Below are 14133 nucleotides of genomic sequence, written 5' to 3' on the forward strand. Positions count from 1 at the left end.
GGCTTGACTTTAATATCACCAATCGTCAGATCAGATATAAGAATAAACAGATCATAATTTCAAACATCTGCCTTGGCAACGTAATGTCTAATCAATCCATGTACTGTACAAGAATAGTAAAATTTCCTGTCGTGACTACCCAACAAGTGAACCAAACAAATTCATGATTTAAATCGTGACTACTCAACAAGTGAACCAAAAAAATTCATGATTTAAAAACAACTTGATAGACTAATCATTTGTCATTATAAATCAAATTAATCAAAGATATTATTCTGCTTATATATAAAATGAAACATGGTGAGAGTTCAAGCAAAAGTCCACAGGACACAGTCAAGTACAAAATGCACTCCACCTCTAACTCCATGAAGGGAAAGGCTAACAAAAATATTTATAATGATGAACAAAGTTGAATAATTTTAATGTTTATCAACATTAACCATCATTTCACATACACATGAGTATGCCAGTACAATAGCTCACCGAAATAACGGATTAAAGTCCGAGCCTACCCCACTATAAAAGAAACGCCGATATTTCGTTGTATATATACATGAATGCGTGTTTTTGCTATAAAGTAGAGGTATATTTATACCCTGTACCCCTTAAACGACTGTAAAACACTTACAACTGCCTATTTTAACAATTTACTGCCTAATTTGATAGTTCAAACAAAAATATGCCATAAATTATCATACTAAAACAATTTTAAATTATTTTAAACAAAAATACACTTCAAACCATCCGAAAACACCCAAGTCATTGTATATTAGCAACTAATTAAGTTACCCCTTTATATGTAAGCATAGTCGTTTTCTCTCATAATACCATTGCGTTTCCTTTTTTGCGATAAAATATATAATATTTCTACAAACAAACAGTACCCATAAAGTAAGGTAAATGCCTTGTTGTTAATATAAACTGCAGGACAGTAAAAGCTTAAGCATAATTTTTAGAACTGAAAGCAATGTAAATTAATACAGAAACAGTAACAATAACAAATTTTACTTAGCTTTATAATAAACATGGAAAATATTTGAGTAAAATAACAAATAAAAATTACCTTATATACTTGTGATTTTATCATGTATCTCATGTACTAACTTCTTTTCCTCCATCTCTTTATCCCATCTTCTAGTTAAGTTACAAAGGTATAAGAGAATGATAATAGTATTGTTAGTAGCGTTATACTCATTGCGTAAACACGTACAGCCATAAACAACTGAAGGAGAAACAGCTGTTTTGCTAAGAACAAACGAATCGAATAACAACAGCTGTTTTGCTTGCATTTCAGCCATCATACAATAGTAAATAATTACCGTAGTCATGTTACAAATGACGTTAAATAGAACAGGACCGATATATTTTTACATTATACCCTTATTTTCTATGGAGAAACGATCGGCAAGGAAATATACGCGTCTACTAAATTCAAGCTGCAAGTTGTAGCTGAAGCTGAGAAAACAATGTTCAAGCTGCCAATGACTATAAATTATCATGCATCAGCAACATGGATGAAATCAAAATTGCAGGGCATGAAAAAACACATTTTACTGTTGTTTTCACGCCGATACAAGATAAATACGTAAAGCTTGTTTTTATGATGAAATCAGGTGAAAACAGCAAAGGGAATCTGTTGATATTTCCACACAATCACCCTCAGCTGAATTCAAACCAAAACATTGATTGCTATGTTTTGCCTTGCCAACACGCAAAGGCTTGAGTCAGTGCATCGTCAGCATTTCCACAACAAAGGATGGAAATTCTTTCTTTGCTAATCTTGTGGCCTTTTGCCCTATTTTCTTCTAACATAACATACGTACGATCAGGCATCTTCCTGAAATAAAGGCCAGTCTCATCGACGTTATAAACTTCATATAGCAGCAAGCCTTCGTCCTCAATCAACCGGCAAATCCTCTCTCGGAATTTCGCAGCAGCAACTTCGTCAGCAGATGCTTCTCCTGACACTTTTACTTTTTAGCATATGACATGCCTCCGTTTAAAATGAAAAGCCCAACCAATCAATGCTGTGAGTTCCTTAAGTCCAGCATGAACGCTCAATTTCTTGGCAGCCTCGATGAGCTGTTCAGCACCGATGCTGACTCCTGCTGCACGTTGCTGCATGTACCATCTCAGTACTGTACCATTTCTTCAAGTTTGTCATTTTTGGATGCCCTCATAGATTTTGAGAAGCACCAGCTTTGTCCCCTCTATGTTCAATATCATAGCCTTTATTCTTAAATGCTGCCAGTTTGCCTTTAGCTTTCATAATGTCAGACATTGTCTCGATACCATAAAGTTCAGCCACAATTTTCTGCAACCAACCTCTCTCTACTTTTGCAATAGCATCCAGCTTTTCCTGGATGCTTAAATGCTTCCTTGAACACTTTTCTTGGGTAGGAGCCATTGCACAAATCACTATAAATCACAAAAAAGTGAAATAAACATAATGTGCTGCACACAAAGGGTCGAGATAAAGCAAGTGCCAGTCAGACCCGTCAACTCAAGGGATGCTGGCAACTCAGTGACCCATTGAGAGCGTGGGTGAGCGAGGGTGATGCGCTTTCTCCCTCACTCAAACTCCTAGCATTCCGTTTGGCATGTAATTTGAAAATACAGTTCAGCGCTTGATCCGGAGGTGAAAACCCTCAAATTGATATTTCCATTTTGCACCAATATATCCAGTAAGTACGGTATACAAAGTCCGTTATCTCGGTGCACTACTGTATTAGACTACCCCAACTGCCTTCTCTCTACCTTTTCTCATCACACCATTCAAATATATGCAATTACCGGTATATAGAAAACATGCGCTGAAATATAAAACTAAAATAAATTAAAGTAGAAAAGCATGGAACTTGCAAATCTTTGTAAAATTCTTGATATTTTATTTTGAGAATCTAAAGGTGAGAGTGAGAGTCCACGTATACAATGGAAACAAACAAACAAACCCTTCAACCACAAACTAGAATTCACATCCATAAAACTGAAGACAGTGAGCTATAATTTTAGAAAACTTAAAGCCAAATACTGACAATTTACTGACAGTTTGAAGTGAATAATGAAGATCATTACCATATGTGCCTACAGCAAATATGACAGCGAGACAAGACTTTACTTCTAGCCACAGCTTTATATCAGAAATTAACTCGACTTACAATTTATGACCAGACTAAATGGTAAGAGTAAAAGTAATAGGTTTGTAACCTATATAACCCCACTGTACCTTACCAAACTTTGTCAAGATGCTTATCCAGTTATCCTGCTAGTTTGGACTGGTGAAGCTCTTTAGAAGGCAATCATGCTTGTGTGATTAATTATAAGGCTATGCAGGGCAGTCTACCTGACAGGAACTATCCCACCCTTGTATTTTGGCAATTAACAACATCCATGGAAACTTGTTTTATCAATGAGAGGTGACCACGCTTGCTTGTTAAAAATATGTCTTTCAGCTACACTGTCACCAGATCTGTCAGGAATCTTATTCTCACTTTACCTGATTTGGGGTTTCCATAAAAACAAGAAACAGCTTGTGATTTTCTTCTAATTCAGCCACCACTAGGTCCATTCATGGGGACAGCAGAAAAGACTTGAACTCCAGGTACAGTCTAGCCTTTCAACAGGTTTCCCCAGGTCAACCAGGTATTAACTTACTTATCCTTAAACCTCATAGCTGGATGGAAGGCATCAGCAAATGGCTGAACTGCACAATTTAAAAATCCCTACACTTTCTTCTCTTCTTTATTTGAAGGGGTCTAGGTGTTTTACCCTCTGACATGGTGCAGAAATGTCAGTCTATGTACAAAGTAGACACTTGACCCAGACTGTGCCTTTATACCATTTGAATGTGGTAATACAAATGACCTACCACAGCTTCCGGTAAGAAGGCCTTGATATTCTAGTCATGCTCTCTTTTATTTCTTTTTATCTACCTCCCAGTTGACAGCTGTCAGGATTGAACTACCATTGTACCTGGTGTGTACACCATTCTATTATATCTTTATTACCATACCTTTATGGCTACAAATCCAGACCTCCTACTTTAAAATAGACACAGGATTTTGACCCCTACAGCTATGACTCCCTGTCCTTCAAAGCACTGAATTTTCTGCTGATGGAGCTCCTACACTCTCAATCACACTCTCTGTTACATTCAATCTTCATTCATGAGTCTTTCTCCTCAGCTCAAACTTCTCTCCTCAATTATGATACTGGCAATGTTTATAAATGACAAGTTAATATACCAAATATAATCTTTTAAAAACAAAAGATTTTCAAGTTAAAATCTATCATCCACATATAAAATCCTCATCCTCAACCCAACACTCTTCTTGCAGTCATACCTAAAGGGAACCAGAAAGCCAAGGGTCTGCAAATGCTCCACTGCCAACCAGCCAGCACATAATCTTGTAACTGTTATTCAGAAACGAGTGGCTAGGATTTGTGAAGATAAAAAAAATTATATAAATGATGGGTCTGTTGACATACAATTCATTTTGTTTTTCAATTACATAACTTACATAACTGTTAACTTGCTAATCACCAACTAATAAAACAGTTTTGATATGTAAAATTTAACTATCCATCAGAAAGCTAAGCCACATTAAAATCATTCTTGTAAGGTATCCATGGAGTAGTGGTATCATATGCCACGACTGTTTAACAGCAATTCTATCAAAAATAAAAATGAACAATTAGAAACCAAAATACCCACCCCTGGGTGTGATGCTTGGACTGGCAATACCCCGGAATGCATCGGTATGTGTGAACGAACACCTTGAGTGAAATACTTCTCTTGTCCCCCATCTGCAGGTGGTAGAAAACTACTTCCAGCAGGCTTGCCTTTGTGGTCCATGGGTTGGTGATGGGCCGGAACATGTGTAGCTGTCATAGGATGAGGGCATTAATATAGAACATATGACGAAATCCATGTCAAAACAGTGAAAATGTGCACAAGAATTTGTTTAAAAAATTCATGTTGTGATGAAGAATTAGCGGTACTGTATATGTAATTGTATTAAATACAAACCACTGATATTCATTTAACCATGGGCCCTGGTATCAGGAACTCCCTAGACCTCCTCTTACTTCTTCCTAATGAACACCGTATTCTTTGGAAGCTTGAATTTCAAGTGAATGTCCCCTGTGGGCTTGTTCCATATGAATAGGTTTCATCTTCTGAATAATAATAACTACTGAAATCCTAAAAAAATTATTGCAGACTTTATTAACATAAAAAAAATAATCTATTCCCCGTATGACACTTAAAGTAAAATGTAGGGAAACACTTCTCTTGAAGAGAGGATTATCAGACTGTAAACCTCTGCCAATGTCTTTAGCATAGTTACCTAAATACTCAAAGTCATTTACATATTTTTTCATGAACATTTGAATATAACTAACACTTCTAAGTAATTACTCTCTATCATTTTAAATTCTCTTTCCAACTGCAGGAAGTTATTTTTTCTTTAAATATGAGTAACATTAATAACAGAGTAAAAAAAAAAAACCTGGGTTCAAATCAAGACTCAGAATCTAATCAACTGTTCTGGAGCAATGTACAATGACAGCAACTGTCATCTTATGTTGAATAATTTTGCTAATTAACAAATTTACTGATGTCTAAATCACCCAAATGCTGTATGACTGATGGTATTACTGTGATCATCTTTTACTGTATTGACGGCAGCACTAACTAAATGCACTATCTGACACAGAAGTACAAAAGTAAAATTATTTTAACCTTTTGCTGCAATGAGATCAGTGTCCTGCAAATCATTTTACTGACTAATTTTCTCTCTTTATATATTGATACTTCAATTCTTTGTTATTTCCATCACTGTTATAATACTATATTGTACAGTACTATTATGTTATTATGTTTCATTTTAGCAGAGTGATAAAATATGTAACTGATATGTAAGTAATTATTCAAATACTGAATGATGTAGCTTTTATTAGTACAGGCAGTCCCCGGTTTACGACGTTCCAAGGTTACGACACTTTTCAAATATATTCATCAGAAATTATTTCCCGGTTTACGACACCTTCCGGGGTTACAACGCGTCGTACGCTGATCCGATGGAAGAAATATGGCTCTAAAACGGCAGAATAATAAAAATTTGGAGGTTTTTTTGATTAAAAACTCAATGAAAATGTAGTTTACATCGTTTTCAGTACACCCAAAGCATTAAAAGTAAGATTTTCTCAGGATTTTTTATGATTTTTGACAATTTTTCGGATTACGACACGGTGTAAAAACGGAACCCGTCGTAAACCGGGGACTGCCTTAATTCACTTCTGAGAGATACCACTCAAGGCAAGACATAAAGTATTGCCATTTTTATTATTCACTTTTAAAATCTTTATTACAACCACTATATGCATGCACTTGACCAAAAATTTAATCTGGAATAACCTCATAAAAAAAAATTAAACATGGACTTGGCATCCTGTTTTTTTGTTTAAACACACCACACCTTGTGCTTGACAAATCTGCTTCCTCCTCTGTCATTTCCTCTGATTCATGATCATCTTTGATAAAACCTGAAGTCAAAAAATGATCTATGGTAGGTTTGTCTATAACTACAATATAATAAAGATCATCATAGTCACTATCAGAACTATCTGATAGTTTGGGTCCACTATTATCATTGACATTTCCAAATAAAGAAACCCCGTTCCTTCCTGGCATTTTGATGGTTGCTGAAGATCTAGCCCTTGTCCTGAGATTATCCTGTAAGTTGGATATCAAATGTTGCCATTTGCCAGTAGAATACAGACCAAAGCTCCTTACAATGAGAAGGGAAAAGTGTTATCTATTACGAGCTGCGTAACTAGAACCAAAAGAATGATGACTGAGATAAGTCCCACATCAGGATGAGACCTTTCAATGGCTTAAGAGCTCAGTCCTGCACAGCAAAAGGTTTGATTATCATCTTTATTATCAATATAATTCCCATTTGGATATATTGCTGTATTATCTTTATTTTCATGATTATGATTACAATTATCATTACTACTATTACCAACACTACACATTGTTAGCCTTTTTACATACATTCCCCAATGATTGGAAACTCTCAGAGAGAGAGAGAGAGAGAGAGAGAGAGAGAGAGAGAGAGAGAGAGAGAGAGAGAGAGAGAGAGAGAGAGAGAGAGAGAGAGAGAGAGAGAGATTGCCATGAAGTATCTGTACCTATAACTAAACATAATTAGACTAAAGCATAAAATCAACCTTCTTTGTTTCATCTTTTCCTCCTGGCCTCTTGCCATAAAAAAATTAAAACAAAATTATATGATGAGAAACCAATGATTAGATACATGGCATATGTCTGTCAGTGTTTTTTTCCAGCCAAGGCATAATTCATGAGATTGATATTCCTTAATTTGCAATACATACATTTCAAGATTCTGGTCCAAACATTTCCTTCATAAATGAATTCCCAATTCTAATCTACCCAGTACATTATATATTCTTTACCAGAATATTGCAGAGAACATTATTTACTGAACATTGCTAAAGCTCTACCTATTGCTATTAACTATTATACTGAATCCCTACACTGCACCCAACAACATAACTATGAAAGCGAAAGGTAGGAAAAATTCAATTTCAGGCACACAACTAATTTCACACTTACCTCGACTACTTGACATATACACACTTTGCATACGTTGCTTTTCATCTCGGGGAGGGGGCGGTTGTGATTGGGATGGGGCAGGAGGGTTGGTGTGGGTGGGAGCCGCAGGTGGGAGATAAGCAGCAGCTTGAGATGAGCTGCCATGGGGCTGCGAGGTTCCATGGTAGTAAGGGCCCTGACCTGTCACGTACACACTGCTGGCACTTCCTGCCTCTGCAGGAAAAGGTGAGGAATCATGCACAGTTAGTTAGTATAATGTAGTGCATTAAGAACAAATAAGACAAATAGTTCTATATGTAAAAGCATTACTTACCAGTGAAGAAAATCAACTTGTCAATGGATCAACCCAAATAAGTTATTAATGTTGACAAATGTCTATTAAAGATACACTATTACATATATTCTATATATTAATGGCATACAGTATGACACTCCATTATCATTGTTACCAATCAGCTTAAAGAGACCACTGAGTCAGATTCATGGACTCTCACAGGGCCCACCCTAAGAATTTGTTCTTAATGAAAGGTGAAAATTGGAGCAAAGCAAAGTTAATGAAGTTGGACAGCTCAGTAGGTGGAGACTGAGGGGAACAGACAAGTAATAATCAGAAAGTAATTCAGCTGGGAGCTGAATGGATGATACAAAGATCCTGTAGTATAATGCAGACATTTAATGTGCCTACTAATACACACTAAGTGGTACCCTACGTGACTGATCTATAAAATGCTCTGATTGTGTCAAGTTCAAAACCTTAAAACTTCCTTTCTGATTTCATAACCTATACCTATACTGTAGGAAGGGAGGTAAGCGATTCACTGCAGATACGAAATATCAATATCATACTGAATCCTTCCAAACAATTAACAGTTACACTAACATGGCTCTTTCCACTGCACTGAAAATCAACAGCAAAACATTGACACTTTAACTATGACATTTTCACAAGATAACTCACCTTGTACTGAAGATCAAAAAGATAACTCACCTTGTACTGAAGATCAACTATTTAACCTTAAATAACAATCCATCTCAGTACATTGACATGCAACATGCATGAATACTGTACAAAAATATCAATTGTCAAGTACTCAAAACTTGTTAAACTAAGCTGTAATAAATTGCATCATTACATGATATTCATAAACTCTGAATAAATTACATCATTACATGATATTCATAAACTCTGAATAAATTACATCATTACATGATATTCATACTCTGAATATATTACATCATTACATGATATTCATACACTCTGATTCAAGACGTAAAATGAAGCACAACTTTTCCATTGTGGGAGTACATCATTTCTACAAACATTGCATTTTAAATTTTAATTTTCCTTTTATTGACTCGCCTCCAGTGGCTGAACCTTCAGTTTGTTTTTTTTTTTTGTGAAATGAGTTTTCTCCACTTCTCTGTGTCCTGTGCTCTTTCCGCTTGAACTCCCATTAATTGTTGGACCTCATCTAACACTGTTTTCCAAGAGTTCCTGGGTTTTCCTGCAATTCTTCTATCTGCTCCTCTGACCTTTACCTATCCCTTCTCACGGCCAGCCCTATGGGAGCTGTTGATCAGCTCAGTGGTCTGGTTAAACTAATTAATAATGATAATATCCTTTCTCATAACATGTCACAACTAGCTCAGTCTTTAAGATATTGCTCTCAATTGTCAATCACTCTCTACCACTTCTTAATTTGTAATATTTCTGCACTGTACTCTGGCCATGAATCTTAATATTTTAGTAACTCCTTTTCAAAATCTCTATCCTTTGATTTGTTAATGCCCATAATTCTTCTGCATTCAGTAGTAAATGCCTTACATATGCATCATAAGTACTTCCTCTTTCTACTAATTGGGTACTTTCTTTTATCAGCAGTCTAACCATCTCATCCTGTTTCATCCAGGCTGCAGCTATTTTATTGTATGTTATATAATAGCGTAGCCTGGCCAATTAGCTGCAAGACAACGGTTGGGTAGGGAATCAGGCTTTGAATATCACAATTTTGTTTCCAAAAACTATATTTTTTTTCACCACAAATTTAAAAGTTACAAATAACTCAATAGCAATGTAGTTGGAAGGGAGACAAACTGCTAAAATTCCAGTTCTCCATGGAGGCTACAAAAGTATAAAAGGTCAGTTCACTGGTAAAGATCAGACATGAACTCTGGAAAATCTATTATTCAAAGGATGTCAGGAACCAGGCTGAAAAGCAGCCAATGATGAAGATGATAAGAATTTAACAAACTCAATCTTCAACTAGATCAGGTGTTACCTAAGCCAGTACTAATCTAGATCTAAGAGAGAGTTGGCTATATCACCTGAGAGTTGGATATTCACAATAAACTTGTGCTTGCGTATGGAGCCTTAATGTAATTGTAAAATTTTAAGCTGAAAACAGGACACTTGTTATGTGAAGGACAGATGTAAAGAAGTTGTGTCCTGACAGTAGCAATATGGGCATAAAGCCTAAAGCAGAGACACAGCTTCATCAAAGGAGAATTGTGTAGCCAATCATGACATCAGATACCATTGTGTGTTTCATCAGTTACTGAAGGCAATAAGAATCTCAGTCACACAAGCTGTGGTTCACGGTTCACAAAGGAGTTAACATTCAACATCAAAAGCAAGCAGTGCAGACATGCTAGCTACCAGATAAGAGTATATAGTTATGGTATAAGAGCCGTGTTTAAGTTGCTGAAAGGGGTCCCTCCTCCTCAAAAGTTGTGCCGTGTGACGGCAAGTTGAGATATAGCAACCATGCCATGTGTGTGACAAATCAAGATGTGACAGCCATGTTGTTTGTGCAAAACTGAAAGAAGAGTCACCACTTCCCAAAGGTGTGCCGCATGTGGAGCAAGTGGATACAGGTTAGTCGTGTAGTGTGTGCATGGCTAAAAGAGGAGTCATCACGCTCCCTAAAAATGTGACTCATGAGAGATTAGTCAAGATGCTGTATCTATACTATGTACACATCTACAGGCAAGAAGTCATCACTACCTATAGGTGAGCTGTGTGTGTGTGTGTTTGGTTAATCATGGGTATGGTAACCTTGTAATGTACACACAACTGGAAAAGGGTGTGACATATATGTGTATGTGGGTAGTAATGACAAAGTAACAGCCATATGCACATAGCTTAACCCATGGAGTAAACGATTAATCACAAAAATCAGCTATATTTTCTCCTACCATTGCTCTTCAGAAATAATAAAGCCCCATCAATGCTGATTTTTTATTGACCCTCTGGTGACCTGATGATGTGAAACCGCATCAATAAATTTTTTGCTGTAAGTGCTCCGATGATGCGATTTCCGCGTCATCCATAAATTATTTTCGGGGAAATTCACAAAAAAAAGTCATCTGAAGAACACAAAGACTGCGCCATTGTATGGGCAAATCTTGGACCTACAAGAAAACATAAACAGAAAACCAATACGTATCGCAAATGTAAAAATAGCAACATTTCTTTTATGTAAGAATTTACTTTTTTTTACATATAATTCTATCTTTCAACAACATTTACGTCTTTCAGCTTCAATTGCTCAGTTTTTTCTGGGAACACCTATTGCTTTTACGTGGGCTATTTATAGAAAATTTATTCAGCTTTCCATTGCAATTTTCACTTTTTTCTTAGCTTTATTCATTGCCGAGTAATTACGAAAAATGTAAGCGTAAATATGAGGAGAACCCAGTCGAGCTGCATAGTTCGGCCTAGGGTTTATGAGTTTGTGAATAATTTTTTGTACGCCTGTTTGTGCATCTGTAAATAACTTCAATGTGCATGTATTATATATCACTCAAACAGCCATTCTTTGTACTTTATCATGCTGAACAGCAAAATGTAAAAATATTAACGCTTCTATACAAAAATCTTTAACGAACAATTGACTTTACGTGAAAAAACAAAACTTATGTCTTTGAGCTTCAATTGCTCAATTATTTACTGGGAACACCTATTGATTTTAAATAATATATATACATATAGGAAATTTATTCAGCTTTCCATTGCAGTTTTCACTTTTTTTCTAGCATTATTACCGAGTAATTACAAAATGTCAGCGTATATATATATATATATATATATATATATATATATATATATATATATATATATATATATATATATATATGCATTGAACATCGTAGTTTCAATGAATTTATGCATGCGTAGATAATTTTTTGTATGCCTGTTTGTGCATCTGTAAATACAGTAACTTCAATGTGCATGTATTATATATCATTCAAACGGCCATTCTTTGTACTTTATCGTGGTGAAAAGCAAAACGTAAAAATATCAATGTTTCTATATAATAATCGTTGCTGTATATTTTCTTAGAAAAAAAAGATTGTCCGTAATCTAATGACAACTGCTCAGTTTTATTTGAACAATACATATATCTTTCTTTTGTGCAATTTATAGGAAATTTATTCAGCTTTCTAATGCCACCCATTTTTCCCATCTTTATTCCTTACTTAGGTACGATAAGAAACATCAACATAAGTAAGCTGGAAAATCTGAAAATCGCAATCCGTAAAAAATTAGCATTTTTCAATCGGTAACAGCTAATTAGCAAACACATTTATAGCAAAATGATTGCTTCCACATGAAATTTCGAACATTTCCACACAATTTACGTATAAAATAAACTCCCCAAACCTAATTATTATACTTTTTGTGATTATTTAAAAAAAAATCTATGATTTTCGTTAAAAATTTCATGTTCATCACATCTTTTTTATTTTTTCTAAGTCTTGCAAAGATTTTCTGATTGCTTTAGGAAAAAATTCAATCATTTGCTGACATCATAAAACAAACCAGAAGCGTATATCACTTATAGTTTGGACGTATCAATTTTTACAGAGAAACTTCTCCACACAAGCCCTACTTTTCCCTCCACGGCATAAGTCATGTACCGGGTAACGCTACAGGAACCCTGTAAGTGCGAGAAGGTTAAGTAAGCTTCATTCTATTTCACAGAACACAGCAGAAACTAAGAACCTCAGTAACTCCCCTGCTCTTAGCAGATAAAAAAAACCTGTGCCAATGATGTTTTCAAGTCACACCCGCTAACTTGTGTATTTCATCAGAGCTGTCCAAATTTATTGTTTCCAAATAAACCCTTTACCTTAACCCAACTTTCTTCCTTCCTACCCAATAGCTTTGTTGCAGCTGATCAAACTACACAAAGAATCACAGATTCTGTCACCTATCAGAAGACCTACGGCGAGCTACTTTATCTTCTTTTTTTTGTATACAAGCAAATGGGTGTCTTGAATTGAAGTGCAATGCATGAATACACTAAAATAATTGGTTTGTATTGGGAAAGTAAAATTTTTGAAAAATTATGCATCATTTAAATATGCTCATTACAGTACTTAGGTAGTACAGTACTTTGAAATCTATAATTTAACTGTGCTTACTACAGTAATGAGGTACAGTACTTTGGATGTTTATAATGTAACAATTCTTTTAAGGAAATGGCAATAATTCTGATATCAATGGTCATGCACCACATTAACACATCCACTGATTATTGTTCTTGCCTCATCATAATGCCACGTTCCCCAGAAGTGAGCGTTAATGATAAATAGGTAATGGTATGCACCATGTTCCCCATGCTGAAGCAGTCCATTAAGTTCTAGTTTTAACTCTTCTCTTTCTATTCTCTCTATGCACCTACGAAGTAGCTGAAGGTATGGTGTAGGCAGAGCCTGTATACTATAACCTGGTCTCAAGTACAAATCTACATTTACCTAAATGTATTTTCTATTATACGGTATATCTTCATTGGATACCTCACCATACAATATCTAATGTCTTAGATGAACAATTCACCATGCAGCATACATCCCTACAGTACTTAATTTGTTTCCCAGTCACTGTAAAGTTAACCTTACAATACAAAGGCTTTTATAGTTGAACAGAATCATTTTTTAGTTTGTATAGTCAAAAGAAATAAAGTTAACCTTACAGTACAGACGTTTTCACAGTTGAAAAGAATGATTATTCTACTTGTATAGTCAAAGGAACAATTCTGCTTTCTGAATATCAACAAGCAGTGATATTCTATTCATAATAAGCACTGATCATATAATTTGAAATATGGCAGCCTGAATGGGGTGAAATTCCACATTTCAGTCTTCTAAAAACACCACATTAATCTACCTAGTAATCTGACCAGCAACAAATATAAAGCTGGATATGAAGCCTTAATCATTCTTACAACTGATCATTCACTCAGCCTAAACATGTCAAAATTTAGAAATAAAAACTCACTTGATGTTGGGATTGTCACAGAACCAGCAGGAGGTGCATGGCCTGGTAAATTCTTGAAATTGTAAGCATACGATGCCTGTGGAGGTGGTGTGGGTGAACGAGAACGCTTAATGGTAGTCTGGAAATACAGCAAGTAGGAAATTAGGATTACTAAGTTTTAAAAAATTAGACTTTAAACAATGACATTTTTGTCCTAAGCAAATAGGAA

At 35.4% G+C, this 14133-nt stretch overlaps 1 protein-coding gene across 1 annotated transcript in view; it reads right to left on the reverse strand.

Moving 5' to 3' along the window:
- Positions 1-14133, reverse strand: part of LOC136854093 (G protein pathway suppressor 2) — a 64750-nt gene that overhangs the window by 17813 nt on the left and 32804 nt on the right. Inside the window, 3 exon segments of the mRNA XM_067130252.1 lie at positions 4715-4884; positions 7643-7855; positions 13926-14043. Coding sequence (XP_066986353.1) covers positions 4715-4884; positions 7643-7855; positions 13926-14043 — 501 coding nt within the window.

This window comes from Macrobrachium rosenbergii, chromosome 28, assembly GCF_040412425.1.
Source record: "Macrobrachium rosenbergii isolate ZJJX-2024 chromosome 28, ASM4041242v1, whole genome shotgun sequence".
Classification (NCBI taxonomy): domain Eukaryota; kingdom Metazoa; phylum Arthropoda; class Malacostraca; order Decapoda; family Palaemonidae; genus Macrobrachium; species Macrobrachium rosenbergii.